General features: G+C 36.1%; 1 protein-coding gene across 1 annotated transcript in view; it reads left to right on the top strand.

Moving 5' to 3' along the window:
* LOC149086951 (uncharacterized) overlaps positions 1 to 18,196 on the top strand; it is a 173,353-nt gene that overhangs the window by 91,059 nt on the left and 64,098 nt on the right. Inside the window, exons 3-5 of the mRNA XM_089231158.1 lie at positions 14,536 to 14,637; positions 14,776 to 14,880; positions 16,178 to 16,267. Of these exons, the coding sequence (XP_089087284.1) occupies positions 14,536 to 14,637; positions 14,776 to 14,880; positions 16,178 to 16,267 (297 nt within the window). The remainder of the gene's footprint in view (positions 1 to 14,535; positions 14,638 to 14,775; positions 14,881 to 16,177; positions 16,268 to 18,196) is intronic.

Here is an 18,196-nt window from a genome sequence, read left to right as displayed (position 1 = left end):
AGCACAGCTGCTGATCTTCTTCGTCGCACTTCAAGCACGATATGATTCTCTTGCTGTGTTTCTGGCAGACGGGTCGAGCGCATTTTCCGCATCTCTGTTTGGACTTGCTGAGTTCAGAGTATCTGCAGTTCTTGAGTTTGGCGTTCCGGGTGCATATATAGCACCTTTTCCTCGGCTGCGGGGCCTGTTCGGTGGATTTCCTCGCCGTACCGTAATCTGTAGACGAAGATCCCTTACGTTTCAGAGGAATGACCGAATTGGTCTCTCCAACGGATTTACATTGCACCACGTCTGTCGTCTTACTTATATTGGTGGTTTCGGACTTACTCGGCGAGGGTTTAGACAACACTCGTGAAGTCGGGTCGCTCTTCTCGTCTAGTATCATCTCCATGGCTGTGAGTATGGGTTTATGGAGGCCTTCGGCGTGTCTCGTTCTGTCCTGGACGTGAGGTCTCACTAACATGTTGCCCAGTCTCAAGATATATTCGAGTCGGGAATTCTTTCGGTACGAAAATTCCGGGTGGTTCCTCTGGAAAAGCACGAGCGAATTGAGCGCCGTGATGTCGACGAGGGTGTAGAAGAGGGACAACGGCCACCTCCTGGTCCCTCGTTTTATGGAATATGTCCTGAGTAACTGGTCGATTTCGTTGACGCAGTCTTTTGAAGCACTGTATAGGTCTACGATTTCTTCCTTCAGCTTCATTCCGGTATAGCCTTTATCACTCTGGTAGGTCGCAAGCAATTGCTCTCGTCTCTTCGAGTCTGATGGTATCAATGATATCTTCCTACTGCCGAGCTTGGTTGCGAACACCTCCGTATTGAGGTCACTGAGGATGTCAGTTATCCTGTCGTCTCGTCTTTTGATCGCTCCGATTATCGTCAACCCGCAGTTTTGCCACAGGTCTTGCGCCAAGTCCACCGACGTATAGAACTGTCCGGCGATTACTGTCCTACCTGAACCTGCGATAGGTTGGACTAATCTCTTGACCAATTCCATGACGTTCTTGTGGTCACGCGCGTTCTCACTCGTTTCCACTTCCATCTTCACGATGTATCCCGAGTCGACGTCGGCCAGAGCGCGTATGAGTATCCCGTATTTTCCGGGTTTATCTCTGGCGCAGACTTTGAACGGACAGTTACCACGGAACAGGGACAGAATCTCACCAATGGCCGTGCGTTGTCCGGGAACGAAATAGGAAGCGAAAAGCTCGTTTATATCACCGAAGAGTTTGCGGAGTGGAGCGAATTTATCTACTTGTTGCTCAAGAGGAATGTCGTCTCGTTTACTGTAGTCATCGAAACGAAGGATACAGGTCAGCTGTCGGAATCTTTCCCTGCTCATGACACCTATATACGAAGCTCTGCATTTCACTCCACCCCACAAGTTATCAATTGACAACTTTGAGTCCCTCAAAGCACCCATAATGAGAAGAATCCCTATGTAAGCGTAAACCTCACCGGCGTTTGTGGCTTGAACATTCTTACGATCGGCCTCATCATTACTATGCATGACTAGATCATCCACGACTTTTTTCGAGAAAAACAGCTGAAAGGATTCTAGAATCGAATCCCTGTAAGAAGTCCCTTCCGCCGAAATAGTTACCGATGAATCTCCGTCGTTTCCCACGGACTCGGATCTCGACGGTAATTCGGGGTCCGATCCATCACCGTCGAAAAATTCAGAATAATGCAAATTCTGTTCGGAATTGGCTTCATCTTCGCTTTCACTGTAGACCAGCTCCAGATTCTCCGTCGCGGTCGCCGTGCCTTCGTCGTCCGAGTCGAAACATTCTTCGGCGCAGCCATTATTATCATCATCGATCTCTTGCTTCTCGCGAAACCGTTTTCCAGACATCACTACATTATATCCTCCTCTCTCTCCTCGATTTTCCATTCACATTTGCCTGAGGAATATTCTCGCCACACCCTCTCTGAGTCTCATTCGAAGGCAACATAGTCCGAGATAATCATGACACGAGAGTGTGGGATGTTAAGCATGATATCTGATTGCAAGAGAGAAATGAAACTCCTAGTAACATAAACCCCCCTGTCTGTATGGAATAGACGCTGTCCAGGAGCATCCCGACAGCAGAGACAGACGGAGACAGAGCGAGGAGGTCTGGGAAGCCCACTGCCTGCACAGAGGTTATCAACCACACGCACACGTGTACTGTGCGTGCGCAGGAGAACAGCGCAGATCCCAAAAGTAGCGCTCCTCTTTACCCAGAATCCGGGAGAGCTTTTCAGGAAGGAGTCTGCGGTTCTAGGAACACACATCCATTTCAAATAAGGATTTTTTTTTTCATTGAAGAAAGATCTCTAAAAATTTATCACATAACATTAATAAAAGTCCGGGATTTCTTCGTTTAAAACTAATATTTCCGTGCAGTTATGACTTAAAAGACAGATTCTTTCTAATATAGTTTTTCAGCCTCTTATAGAAGTAACACGGAATTATATAAAAAAAACTCTGCCGTTCATAGCAATATAAGATTCGTTATTGATCGGGACACACGATTGACAAAAAGCAAATTTCAGTTTTTAAAAAGCATGAAAAGACAAATACAGCCGTCCCTCACTTTTACGGGATTTAAAACCTCCTATAACGGACACTCCCTGTTAACTTTTATCATCTCCGGTCCCATGGAATAGGGCTCTAATGTACGTATTTCACCCTCCCCTCCGTTAGCGGGCAGTAAAATCGAATAAATTCTAATTTTTTTATCCAAACTATAATGTATTAATTTTTGATCATAAACCGATATTTATCATATTCAACGAAAATTATGTTTAGTCCCAAGCTCGTATTGGTAAATATGATAAATCGTCCATCAATTACTTAATTTACTGAACATAACGGCCCAGGATGGTGAACTCGGAAGGTAATGTTGAATGTGTTTGTTGATACTTGTGAAGAAATCCAACATTGTTAATGCTGTTATGAATGTTTTTATCTTCACACTTATTTTAATTTTTATTGCAAAATATGTGTAGTTCACGTATCATGTACGGGTAAAAATAATTAATTGGTCTAATGAACGGAAGAATGGTTACAAATTTCCATATTTTTCAGACGCTCCATCTTTATTTGGGAATTATGCATAATCGCCGGTAAAAGTGATAGAAGTAGTGAAATTTAATCAAATTTTCTTTATATATCGAGACGATTGGTGATTATGCATAACCACCTGTGTGTGTAGTAGGGGGTTGATCTTCTTCAGAGGATTTACAAAAAATTGAACCCGCCAGCAGGAACTCTTTTTTTATAAATTAATTATTCAAACTTGATGAATAAATCTCGTGAATTTAGGTAATATATGAATGAATTAAAAAAAATTAATACTTCCTTTCTGTCTTCACTACTTCTGATAGATTCTAGTGAGTGTGGATGTTTCCCTTCCTGAAGAGCCTGGTACGATAGGTTAACTCTTTTCAATGAAATAGTCGAGATTCAGCTGACAAGCAGCATTTTTCGTGTCCTTGTGAAAACTTCACTAGCATTTTCACAAGTAGCGGAGAATTCCGAATATTCCTCGTGGATATGAAAATTCTAGTTTCACATGAACCGTTTTTTTAATATTAAATTTCTCATGGCATTGTCAATGAAACGTCGTATAAATGTGAAGCTGTTGCCAAACGTTGTTCATGTGTGAGATCTGGTGAGTTGTGTATCTGAGAATTTCTGTAAGTATTTGTGTCAGCTTACATCATCAAATCCAACGTATTTCGTCGTCAAAGCATTTAACTACATCATATCTTCAATTTGCAAGCCAATTTTTTGAATTGGCGCATTACATTAGACTCATGTGGAAATTTCTTATCAAATTCACTAATTACGCTAGGGTATTATGCATAATCGATAAAGGCGATCAATTTCCAAGAATTTATCAAATTTAGCAACCACGCTTGGGTATTATGGGTGTTCGCAGGTAAAGGTGATGAATTTATCGAACTTACCAAAACGATTGGTAAGTAGGCATGATAACATATACCGTATATAATAATATCAAATTTACCGCAACATATACAACGCTAATATACAGTATTTCGTAATTTCATCTCTTATGTACCTCGAGGCACTCCTGACATTTCTTACACAGAGCTGCCCTCAGCAGTCTTAGGCACTTTAGCAAGAATAGTTTTTCTGTTCAATCTTTATTTAAAAAAAATTAGATTTTCATCACCTTTCCATAATTAAAGCACAGCCGATAATTTTGAAAAAAAAAAAAGATTATTAAAATAATTGTTTCGATTGTTTTTTCATTCCTATTACCACGACCATGAGTCCCCCTCCCTCCCCCACACACTAAGTGTGGTCCCAGTTTGATCACACCTGCATGGCTGCGAAACACCATTCGGGATTCAGGACTTTGAGGTAGCTTTATTTAAAAGATAAGAAAATTCTAATCTCAATTAATTTGAAGATATTGGAAAATAATAGCGTTTTATACGTGACTAAAATTTAAAAAAAAAAGAGTAAATTCTTCAATTTTCATTCTTCATATTTTTAAAATTAGGGGTCCCCATTAAAGTATTACATCAGTAGATTGTTAGCCATTTTTGACCCCCACCTAACGTCAGCAAGATTTCGTCAGCTCTGCCCACCCACACCTCCTAACGCACATCAGAGACGTTCGCAGGAGAAGGAGGGGCCATGAGCACCCCTCAGATGATCAAAAATTTCTTTGATGTAAAAAAAATCTTAAAATATCAGAAGGAAATACCTTTATATGTGTGTTATTGTAATGAATTTCTGTTAATTCCAATGCTATTTGAAGGTTAAGAACTGAAAACTTTTCTTTAAGAAATTAATTGCGGCCCACCCTTTAAGCCATATATGATCAGCCTGTGGGCCAAATGGGGCTCTCGGGGTTTATCTGATGTGGCCAGCTACTCCCAACATAATTTTGTAAAAATCAATTAAAAGGCACATTTTTACAGATCGTTTTATTGATCCGTGGCACAATTCCAGAGCATTTAAGCGACCAGTGGCATATTTCCAGAGCATTTAAGCGACACATGGGGCACATTTTCAGATCACTCCAGTGGGCTCGTGGCACATTCATAGATCACTCTAGAGAAGGTTCGTGGCACATTCACAGATCAAAAGTCAGCAAATCGGAAACCCCCCCCCCCCTCTATCGATGCTGCCGTAATCACTTAAAGGATCCACGGAACATTTAGGGATCACTAAAGTGGCTCTCTATATATATTCATTATACTCTCTCTATAGAGCCAATATAAGTTCTCTCTAGAACTTATATTGGCCCATAATAAGTTCTCTCTATCAATGGGGGGGGGGGGGGTTCAGATGCCCACAAACAAAGTTTTTCTTCGTTTTTGGCGCACTCAGTAAAAATATGTCATTAATAATAATTCATAGTTTTATAAAGGGTGGTTGATGACGTATATAAGCGTCATTAAACCCCCTCCCAACTTGTCATAAAAAGTCAGCAAATCGGAACCCCCCCCCCCATCGATGCTGACGTAATACTTGAATAAACCGGTAAGTAAATTTTCTTCAAACCGACCATGAAAAATTGTCTCTCTAGCGGTAAAACAATTACACAATATGTACAGATTTCATATGTAACAATAATACACCCGAGTCTGTGGAAATCTAAGAAGTGTCAATCGGTCAAACGTGAAATAGTCAGTTGAAAGAGAAAAAAAAAAAGGATTGTCTTCTGAAAGTATCATAATGTAATGATAGAAAAATGAGAAAATTCCTTGACAAATTCACCGTTAAACGAGGAACACGAGAGAAAAAAAGAAGCAAAATGGCTGATGTTTTTAAGAATAGAAAGTCCGTTTAATGGACAAGACTGGTTTTTCTTTTCTTGAATAATTGGGTATTTCCTCTCCTATTTTTGTTTACGGTCTACCGACAAAAGGTATTAATTTCCATTAGTTGTTCCAGGTCAATGGAGAGGGAGGTAAACCCTCTTGTTGTCTGACCAATACGTTATTACCCAAAAGCACCGTCACTGTCTGCTTTCTTTGAATGAATCGATCATATTACCGAAATATGACTCGTTTTTGTCTTCGAATTCCATTAAAAATATGAAATAACTTGATTCTCGCAAAACTAATTGGTCAATATTTGTTATAGATATTTTAGAGTTTGGCTTCGATATTGCCTGATGAAGTCTTTCAAACTTGTTGAAATCTATCCTGAATTGTTTCTCTTGTACAGTACCTTGCCTAATATCTATATATATAAAATTGATTTTCTGTCTGGGTGTGTATGTTCTCTATACAAATCTACAATTTTAGATCGATCGTCGCCGAATTTTGCATATATACCAAATGGAACCCGACTTGAACGATAGGCTATTTTAAAATTTCGTCAGAGCAGGGCAAATGCCCCAAATGGTCAAAGAAACTGTCGGGCAACAATGGTTTTTGGGCCTCAACAATCACTTTCGGAACGTTTACTTTGGCTACCGTGGTTCCCTAAAAATGCGTTTCAGACGTGCATATGCCTTTACAATGGTTTGTCATTTCTTCAACGCTGTCAGTATATGTATAATATTTATGCCTTTATATTGGTGTGCCACATTTTCAATACTCCCAGTAATGAGGTTTTTTGAATAATGATCAGCATCACTTTGAGGGTCAGGAAAAGGGTGATCCTCATAGAAATCGGTGTTAAAATTGCCTATTTTAATGTAGAAATGCGGAAATTTGGGGTTTTTTTTGTCACATGAATAATTTTAAAAATTGTATTAAATACTCAATTTTTGAAATATCGAGTTCGCTTAGAGATATACGAAGCCCGGAAAATTATGTATGAAGTAATTAGCCGGACCTTAGAGTTAGATATCCATTTAATAACATTGATTTCAACTTTTTATTTATATCTTCTTAAGCATGAGCATTAATGTCTCCGTATTGTGTTTTAATATCAACTGCATAAATTCATATAGTTTAGGATGTTTTAAAATTAATTATGGGCCCGTAAAAAGTACATCGAAGAAATTCCACAGCTTTAATTAAGCATTTTTTGAAGCAGAAGTTCAAAGGGAGGGGTTCTGAAATACACTGCTGGCCACCCAAATTGCAACACCAAGAAAGACAAGAGATATCGCAACAATATTTATTTTGTAGATAACATGTTGACCAAGCATCAAATGATTAAATTTATAGACTTCTGTGAAGTGTGGTTCACAGAAGTCTATGGTTCACATCATTGTTGGAGATCACCGCTGCCACACGCCTCGGCATTGATTCAAAGAGACTTTGGATGTATTCTTGGGGTACAGCAGACCAAGCAGCTTCCACGCGTTGCCAAAGTTGATCTGGTGTGGCAGCTGGGGATGTAATCTGGGTCAATCGTTGAGCAACCATGGACCACATGTTTTCTATCGGCGAAAGATCCGGAGAGCGAGCTGGCCAGGGAAGCAATTCAATCTGGCGATTGACGAAGAACCTTTGGACAATGCGTGCCACGTGTGGTCGCGCATTATCCTGTTGAAATATGGCTGTGGGCAAGCCCTGAAGGTAAGGAAGGACAACTGGCTCCAATACCTCGGAGATGTAGCGCTGGCTTTTTAAAGTACCGGCAATGCGTACTAGAGGAGTGCGAGAGTGATATCCAATACCGTCCCATACCATAATACCCGGTGCAGGACCAGTGTGGCGGTGCATAACGCAGCTGTTCAGCATCCTCTCTCCACGGTGTCTCCAGACTCGAATCCGACCATCGTGGTGTTGCGGACAGAAGCGTGACTCGTCAGTAAAGACAATTTCATTCCATTGTGCCGTCCACATCCTTCTTTCATCGCACCATTGGCGGCGGAGTTCTGTGGTTCTGCGTCAAGGGTAGACGAAGCAATGGACGTCTTGCAGATAGACCACTCTGCTGTAAACGGCGTCGAATGGTACGCGCAGACACTGGATGATGCGGTACAGACTGAATGTGCTGTGCTATGGTTCGTAATGTGGCTGAGCGATCCGTCACTGCCATACGCACAATACGCCTGTCATCACGTGAAGTGGTGCACTGAGGTGGATGCGATCGAACACGTCGGTCCGTCGTACCCTCCTGCATCCAACGATCACATATCCGCATTACAGTTGTTTGGTTTCGTCCAACACGACTACCGATTTCCCCGAAAGATAATCCACAATCTCGGTAGGCCACTATCCTTCCTCTGTCGAACTCGGATACTTGATCAAAAGATGATCGCTGTTTTCTACGACGCATAATTGATCGTTTTTTTGAAAAAACCACAAGAAAAACACAATTGCCGTACTTCAAATCGTCGAAATCTCCAAGCCTTAAATAGCGCTTTGAAGTGGCACCACAGGCGCGCGTGATGTGTGTCTGCGCTGAAATTCTAATCATTTGCATATCTCACCTCCGCTAATGCATGCTGTAAATTTCATATTATTTGCATGCTTCCTTCAGGGTGTTGCATTTACGGTGGCCAGCAGTGTACTTAACACCCTTAAAAAAAAGAAAAAATATATATTTATTTTTACGTTTCTTTTTAAATCTAGATTTGTTTCTTTCATGAGTCGCGCAGGAAGTCACCATATTGGTGAACTTAGAAACGGTTTGCATGTCCCTCAAAGAAAGAGGAAGACATCACGTGAACCAAAAAAGCCTCATTGAAGTAAACCCGGGCAACGCCAGGTGTTATAGCTAGTTATCTATAACAATCAACGTATTAGATAAAGTCTAACAAAAAAAATATACAGGATGATCCCAAAAATTAATCGATATTCTGGAAAATTAAAAAAAAAATGCCATGTGAGCGTGCATTAAAGTTAAATTAGATGAATTCGATTTTTTTAGAACAAACATAATAGTATGTGATTTGACATTCGCTCTGCTATCCTATTGAAACTGATTAATTTTTGGGAAATTTTGTTCTCGAGTTAAGACTAACGACGTAAATTTTCCCACTGATATATTGAAATAAGACGCGAATATCTGTATTTGTTGGTCATAATTATCGTCTTGTAATTTATGAGCAACACGAATTATCTTCATGTAAGATTACGATTTCGTGTAAGCTACATTAGAAAAACATTCCGGTTTTTTCAACTCGTAAAATACGGGACAAATGGGATGACCCTATATTTTTATCCATTAGGCTCTCGGATGCAATTTTCACAGGGGAAACATTTTTTTTTCCAACAGCGTGAAAGTAAACCCTCCGAACTTTGCTCAAGGTGCATGTTATTGAAGAAGAACTATTGTTAAACTATTAAGATGACGTAAATGATTGGTGGCGTGAGTCGGTCGTAACTGTACTTGAACGGCAACTGGTTCAATTTTTATAAATTTCTAGATTCTAGTGATATTTAGTTCACCGTGCAATTTATTTATCCCGTAAAAACAAAGCTATAAAAAACTTTTTCGTGCTTATTGAAATAATAGTTTTGAATTTATCATCTTTTTACCAATAATTTTTTGACAACTTTCATCAATTATCAATTTTTTTTAAAATAATGCGTTAATGATTACTTTTGTTAGTAATTACAGTAAAAAGTAATTTTGTTCCATATAGGATAAATATCCTTTTCCTCGGTAATTATTTTCGAATTTAGTGGGTAAAATGCATTCCTCATTTGATCAGTATTCAAAAGCGGTTCTCTGACAAGTATTTATCTTCTTGAGAGTGATCTAATTTCTTTTAAAGAGAAGAAATGTAATTATCGCACTGGGTAAACCTAAATTGCTCCGCAATGATTAATTCAGATTTCTCAAAGCCACATCCGTTTATCATTAATAAATTCAAATTCTTGTTTTTTTTATATTTATGTATATTAATTTATAGAAAAGTAATTATCAGTAAATGGTTTTCTTATATTTACTTCTAAATTAGAAGAAATTTCACAATGTATCATTGTAATGGGATGATATTCTACAAAAATATATAAAGTACTTTGGAAAAATAATCATTTTCGTTAAATAAAGTTTTCCTCTTATTATTATAAATTTCGCTGTAATTTGAAAATTATTTACTGTAAATAGATATGGGAGAAGTTTTCTTGGGATGAAAACCTATTAATTTTAACACGTCATGGAAGTGATTTCATTTTTCATTACTAAAATGAAATGTATATTTTCAATATTATATTTATATTGTTTAATATAAAAGATCAATTGACTGATAATAATTAGAGCTCGATATTTACGTAAATATATCCATATACAGGGTGTCCGGAAAACGGCACCCGAATTTAAAATTATCCTAAAAACTGTGAATATTAAAAAATTAATTCTTTCTACATGTTTGTCAGACAACCTGTAACTTGTAAAAAATTATAATTACTGTACCAAGATTGATGAAATTTGTAATTGCAGATTTCACGATAGATATCGGTACAATAGTTTAAAGTTTTGTCGATCGTTGGACACAGATTTATATACAAACAACACACAGTCGACACTCGGTAAAACGACCCTACGTTATGGCAATCATTCCATCAAAACGACAGGTAGGACAATCCCCCCAAAGTTTTCCAAAAACGTCTAACCCAGTGTTTCCAAAAATGGACAATGGAATGGTCCGGGGGGGGGGGCGATAGAAACTACGAGTATAATATAGGATCCTACGGGTTCGTTTGAGTCGGGGGCGATGGGAGAAAAAACATTTGTGGAGAAGGGGGCGATTGGAGCAAAACGTTTGGGAATCTAACACATAGTTTCCCAACTTTTTTTGTCACATCGCCCCCTTCTTCAGAAATTTTTTTCTCCAAGCGCCCCCCAACTATCTAACCCATAGAATCCTATGCTATACCCGTAGCTTCTACCGCCCCTGTGGAACATTTCATCACATCCCGGGGGCGTTAAGGCCCACGGGTAATTACTGGTCTAATCTATATGCTTTGCTTTAGAACGACCTCCAATGTAACAGATCCACCGTTTATAGCTGGATGATGAAAGAAGAAAAACAAACAGAAAAACACAAAATTCAAATGATTAAAAAAAGAGAAAAAATTAAAAAAATCAAAATGAAAAAAAAATTCTTATTTAAACTGAGGAAATTGAAAACATAATAGGGTAAATTCTGAAAGAAAAATTAAAATAAAAAAAATATACATAGAATTTGAAAAATTAAAAGGAAAGAATCTAAGAAATTAAATTTAAAAAAAACTAAAAAATAAAATTAAAAGCATCTTAAAAATGAAATTGAAAAATTTCTTAAAAATGAAATTGGAAAAATTGTAAAAAATTCTGAAAACTTGAGTAACAAAAATTCTTAAAAATTAAATTTAAAAGAAGTATGAAATTTAAAAAATTAAAAAGGCAAAATTGAAAAAAATTGAAAGGAAAAAAATGTAAAAAATTAAATTAAAAGTAAAAAAAAAATGTAAAAAATTAAATTAAAAGTAAAAAAAAATGTAAAAAATTAAATTAAAAGTAAAAAAAAATGTAAATTGAAATAAATATAAATACATGACTTTTGAAACCAAAGAAAAATCTTCGTCAGGAAATTAAAAAAAAAATGAAATGAAAAAAAATAATAAAATAATAACGGATGAAAGGCCAAATTTTTCAACACAAAATTCGACGGAAAAAATATGAAGTCAATTTAAAATTTTTCTGAAGAAGAAAACTAAAAAACACCGAATTCAGTGAAAAGAACAAGTCAGTGAAGAGCCTAGAAAAAAAAAAATAATTCACACGATACGCTTCATTCTTTCGAATACTAAGGGTGATCGTGACGTTATAGCTAATTACGCACCAGGTGCGTAATCAAGGGGTTCCATCACTCATCAGGTGTGGCTCACCCCGGAAGAACGAATAAAAAGAAAATGGAGCGACTCATAATCTCGTAGACCATTTCTCCAACGTGAGCTCATTTAAATTTTTCGTGTCCATTATTTTTTAATTCTCTCAGTTCCCAATGCGATATACCGTGACCCCATCACGGATTCGCTCTCTCTCTCTCTCGAGTCCGATCACCGTTTATGACGATTTACCGTTCTCATGATCTATCCATTTCAAAAGCCATTGCATACGAAAAATAATATTAGTATACATTATACTGCATTCCAATCTTAAAATTCGATCTTTTCCGGGGTTTTACATGACAGGCAACACGCGCGCGCTCCATAACGTTTTCTGAACAGAGATATAACTCGCAGAACTTTCACGTCAACTCTGAGGAATAAATCTTTAGGCTCTCACATGACAGACAACTATAGTAGTACCGAATAATAATAATAATAACGATAACCTGAGAGTAATAATCCGCCTCTTTTCTTCTCGATATCGGATCTTTCATGCATCGATGGATCGTTCGGACAATAGAACTTTTGTTTCTTTATTGGGTTCCTAGTGGACGCGTGACACAAAACACGGATATTTAGAGGAGGAAAAAAAATACAATGACGGACTTTATATCGATGTAGTCACACATATATAGACACTGTCACGCCATTTGGTTGTTACAATGCACACGCTTTGTTTATGCGTCCCATTAGCAATTTGGTGCAATTAATAGTCACCAAGTTGAGAAATCCATATCTGGTTTATTTTCCAAGTCAATTGATATGAGAATCATTTGGATATGGTATCTTGACGGTATTTACGTTACTTTTGTCAATCATGAATATTTCTTATGAGTAAGAACTGAATTGTATTTATCGAGACAGTATTTGAGATGACATCCTATATATAACATCTTACTTATTCATAGGGTATTTAGAAGAGGTTATTGAACGAGTTGCTGGTTCAAAAAACGATATGAATGCCAGTGAATAAAATTGCATGGAAGTTATGTCACTGATAATAAATCTCATTTTGTTTTTGCTCATATTCGACCTGGATTGTTCTAGCTACATGGATCGCACTTCATTATTATTATGTACTTAATTAATAGGGCGTTTTCCCATAAAGGGTGTCGAAGGAATAAAAATTTGTGGTTGATTCTGAAACTAAAGTAAAATATGAAAATATATTAGTGGAAAAGAGGTATTGAGAGAGAGAAAGAGCTGCAATACAGCTGCAAACTCACTTAAAATTCTACTTTGTGTGTGTTGAGGAAAGTTTTGAGTTAAAATTTTTATTGTCCTTCTCCTCCACGAAAAAAAGAGTCAATCAGTAAAATTTTTGCTGATTTGTTTTACTGAAGAAAATTTACCTCATAATGTTTGAATGAAAATTCTTCAGATATCGGTGATTGAAATGTTTCACTTTTATTGTATTTTTATATGATAAAATGACCAATCTAAAAAGTAATATATTACATACACGTAATCATAAGAAGCGACAAATAGATAAATACCAATAAATACCAAGGATTTAAAACTAAAGATATCAAAAAAAAAAAAAAATTAGAACAAGAAAGTCAAAAACAATTCAGAACAAAAAATTCAAATAAAAATGTCATCAGTTTTGCAATAAAAATGCTAAAAAAAAAAATAAATGCTAAAAAATAAATAAATGCTAAAAAATAAATAAATGCTAAAAAATAAATAAATGTAATCAAAAATAAAGAATAGAAAACAAGAATAAAGACCTTAATGACGGAAATTAAGAATAAAAATATCAGAAATTAAGAATAAAAATATCAGAAATTAAGAATAAAAATATCAGAAATTAAGAATAAAAATATCAGAAATTAAGAATAAAAATATCAGAAATTAAGAATAAAAATATCAGAAATTAAGAATAAAAATATCAGAAATTAAGAATAAAAATATCAGAAATTAAGAATAAAAATATCAGAAATTAAGAATAAAAATATCAGAAATTAAGAATAAAAATATCAGAAATTAAGAATAAAAATATCAGAAATTAAGAATAAAAATATCAGAAATTAAGAATAAAAATATCAGAAATTAAGAATAAAAATATCAGAAATTAAGAATAAAAATATCAGAAATTAAGAATAAAAATATCAGAAATTAAGAATAAAATCAACGAAGAATAATCCAAAAATTAACAATAAAAGCAATAAAAATTACAAATATAAATGAATAAAATGAGGAATAAAATCAATCAAAAATGAAGAGTCAAAAAACCAAAAATAAATACCTTAATTACAAGAATTAAGAATAAAAATGAGAGAAATCACGAATACAAACGATAAAAACTAAGAATAAATTTAACCAAGAATAAAAAATTCAAAAAATAAGAATAAAAGTGACAAATATTAAAAATAAATTTAACCAAAAATAATTTTAAAAAAATCTCAAGAATAAACATGGCCAAAACTACAAAAAAAATATTTCATCTAGACAAATTTTCATTCAAACACTACGCGGTGAGTTTCTTTTGGAAAAAGTAGAAGTTCAAAATTTTATTAATTGACACATTTTTGATAGCCGGTATTTTATCAACAAATTTTTAATTTCTATCTTTCTTCTAATTATCATTTCCCGGAAGGAAAACTCCCATCAGCCCGTAGCTTCCCTCATTTTACTGATATTTTTTTACTTATGATTTATTATAATTTTACATCATCCATAAAATCTTCCATAAAATGTTTTTTTTGTACGTTTTTCGTGAAGCACCAGCATAAGCTACGTATGTGATAGATTATTCATGATTATTTACTTTTTTTTTAGAATGCAGAGCAGAAGAATTCCGGTGTTTGGCGATACATCAATGTATACCCAAAGAAAGGCTACACGATGGATGGCCAGATTGCGACGACGGCTCCGACGAAGGTAACGTTTCGTTTCAAATTTCAATCGATTTTATTCCCACATTGAGAATATATTGGATGTATTATATATTAGTATTTTCAGGACATCAAATACACAGGTTCTAATTATCGTTTGTCTGGTTTCTCGCTTCTTAAACAGAGTGTTCTCCGGAGGAGTTTCGCTGCCGCTGCGGTATCCCACATTGCATCGATCGCATGAAAGTCAAAGATGGTCATGAGGACTGTGACGATGGGTCGGACGAAAGTGAGTTAGTTGTATGATTTACGGAAAATTCCAGCGCCCCGCAATTCACCGATAGGAAAATTCACTGACGAAAAAAAATCACCGCTGGGAAAATTCACCGACAACAGTTGGTTACCAGTGAGTGAGTGATCATCTTACCACCATGCCACCCTGGCACAGTGAGTGAGTGACCGAACGATTGAGCAAGTGAGTGAATTTGTGAGCGATTGAGTGACCGATGGAGTTTGTAAATGAGCTAACGAATGAGTTGGTGATTGAGTGAGTAAGTGACCAAGGGAGTGAATGATCGAGTGAGTAGGTAACCAAATGAGTGACTGTATGAGTGAGTACTCAAGTTATTGACCGGGCGAGTGAGTGACACTATGAGTGAAAAACCAAGTGAGTGGTTAAGTGAGCGATTGGATGATCGTATAAGTGAACCAGTGAATAGGTGGTGAGTTACCGAGTGAGTGAGTGATTAAGCTAGTCAGTGACCATATGAGAGACTAAGTGGGAAAACAAAGTGAATTGATAATCGTACGAGTGACCGAATGAGTGGGTGAGTTTTCCAAATGTGTGACCAACTGAGTAAGCGAATCAGTGGGTGAGTTTTCTGAATGTGTGAGGGATTGAACGGTTGAGCTTTCTGATTGAGTGGTTGAGGCTTCCGAATGAGTGAATGACCGATTGAGAGATTGAGTGAATGACCGTATGAATGACTCGCTCACCTGCTCACTCACGAACTTCTTCTTTCACTGGCTCATTTGGTCCCTTGCCCACTCACTAATTCCCTGACCAACTTGCTCACTCACTATGCCACTTTGTCGATGAATTGTTTGTCAGTGAAATTTCCTGGTGCTGAATTGTTAGCGATGAATTTTCCTCAGACGGAGTCGTATATTCACTTTGTTAACATTGACCAGCACTCAGGAAAAATACGCTTAAATAACTTAATCGTTTCAATCATGAGAGACCGATTAAAATACTAATTTACATCCGTTTGATTTTTACATTTACCCCGACTATTAATAAACAAAGCGTCAAGATCATTGAATCAATCAATATCGACCTTTTGTCGAAGGACCATCCACAATGTTTCGACAGTGGTTGTTTTGTACCATCTGGAGAAAAAATTAAAGAATCAATCGATTTCGTGAGAACGAATAACAACCAGAGATATCACCAATTAATATACAGACATATCCTTAAAAGGGTTGGAACGGAACGGATGAAAAATTAAATTTTAATTTGTTTTCTTCCTCTCTTCTGTGATTCACTATCCTCTTTTCCTTTTTTTTTAATTTTTATATATCCACAGACCAGCGAAACCGTACCACGCCCTGTCCTGATGAAGGTCGTTTACAAGACCTCATGGCTGTCGAGAAAAAGAGACGGAAACGTCAAATCGGTAAGAATCACATTTTCTTCATTGTGTGTGTGTGAGGAAGATTTCTCTTCTCTGAATTACTTTTGAGTGAGATTCTCTCAGGGCCGCCCTTATCAGACGCGGGGCCCGGTGCAAAAAAATAACTTCGACGCTCCTTGGGAAAGATTTTATGTATTTTGTGTGTGTGTGTGGGGGGGGGGGGGGTGGAAGGAATCGGCATCCACAGATTTATTCATTATTGCAGAATATACAGGAATGCTGAAAATATCTACTCACCAATGAAAATTCAGAATTAATCAAATAAAACCCCAGAATTTATGAGAGGAAAAGTCCCAGAATTTATGAGAGAGAAATAATAAAATTAATAAGAGGGAAAAATCCCAGAATTAATAAGAGGGAAAAATCCCAGAATTAATAAGAGAGAAATAATAAAATTAATAAGAGGGAAAAATCCCAGAATTAATAAGAGGGAAAAATCCCAGAATTAATAAGAGGGAAAAATCCCAGAATTTATGAGAGAGAAATAATAAAATTAATAAGAGGGAAAAATCCCAGAATTAATAAGAGGGAAAAATCCCAGAATTAATAAGAGAGAAATAATAAAATTAATAAGAGGGAAAAATCCCAGAATTAATAAGAGGGAAAAATCCCAGAATTAATAAGAGGGAAAAATCCCAGAATTAATAAGAGGGAAAAATCCCAGAATTAATAAGAGGGAAAAATCCCAGAATTAATAAGAGGTAAAAATCCCAGAATTTATGAGAGAGAAATAATAAAATTAATAAGAGGGAAAAATCCCAGAATTTATGAGAGAGAAATAATAGAATTAATAAGAGGGAAAAATCCCAGAATTAATAAGAGGGAAAAATCCCAGAATTAATAAGAGGGAAAAATCCCAGAATTTATGAGAGAGAAATAATAAAATTAATAAGAGGGAAAAATCCCAGAATTAATAAGAGGGAAAAATCCCAGAATTAATAAGAGGGAAAAATCCCAGAATTTATGAGAGAGAAATAATAGAATTAATAAGAGGGAAAAATCCCAGAATTTATGAGAGAGAAATAATAGAATTAATAAGAGGGAAAAATCCCAGAATTAATAAGAGGGAAAAATCCCAGAATTTATGAGAGAGAAATAATAAAATTAATAAGAGGGAAAAATCCCAGAATTAATAAGAGGGAAAAATCCCAGAATTTATGGGAGAGAAATAATAGAATTAATAAGAGGGAAAAATCCCAGAATTTACGAGAATTCAGAAATAATGGGAGAAAAAAATCCCAGAATCAATGAGAGAAAAAAATTCCAGAATTGACAAAAAAGAAAGAAAAATAGATGCTTTAATATGTGTCTGTGTTTATATATATGTGCAATTATTATTATATTCTCTTATGTATTTCATGTGCTTATGTTCGATGTATTTAACAACTCACCCATTACCGTGCGCTCAAATTGCGGCTTCTGTGCTAACAAATGCAGCCTTGCTTGGCTACAGACTAAAAAACAAATATTTTAGTCGAACAAGTTGACTTAAAATAAAAAACGAATTTCTCGAACATAACACAAAAAACTAACAATGAACAAAAATAGGACACGACAAGCATAAACACTATCACTTAAACTGTATTACATGCACATTACTATTCCGTTTATTCGATACCTTCTTGATAGGTCTAGTTTTTGAATTTCTTTTGAAAAATCAGGGGGTGCTTCCAAAAGATTCGATGAATTCCAGCTCGAACCCGTGGATTTTCACGTTTTTTTTCTTCCAAGGGAGAGGTTTTTTTTACGTTTTTTACTGCCAAAGCAGACTATAATCTCGGCTCACCACTTTGCGTACGCCAATGCTGGAACCACAAATTTCCTTTGGATGCCTTGACTTCAACAAGGGAACCAGTTTCAGCTTGACAAGCTAATCTTGTTCGATAGTTCGAGGGGGGTCCCATCATTCCT

Source organism: Pholcus phalangioides, unplaced genomic scaffold, assembly GCF_987345545.1.
Source record: "Pholcus phalangioides strain wild (caught in Gottingen) unplaced genomic scaffold, Ppha-v1.0 ptg000004l_1, whole genome shotgun sequence".
Taxonomy (NCBI): domain Eukaryota; kingdom Metazoa; phylum Arthropoda; class Arachnida; order Araneae; family Pholcidae; genus Pholcus; species Pholcus phalangioides.
This window is presented reverse-complemented; position numbering and strand designations above follow the sequence as displayed.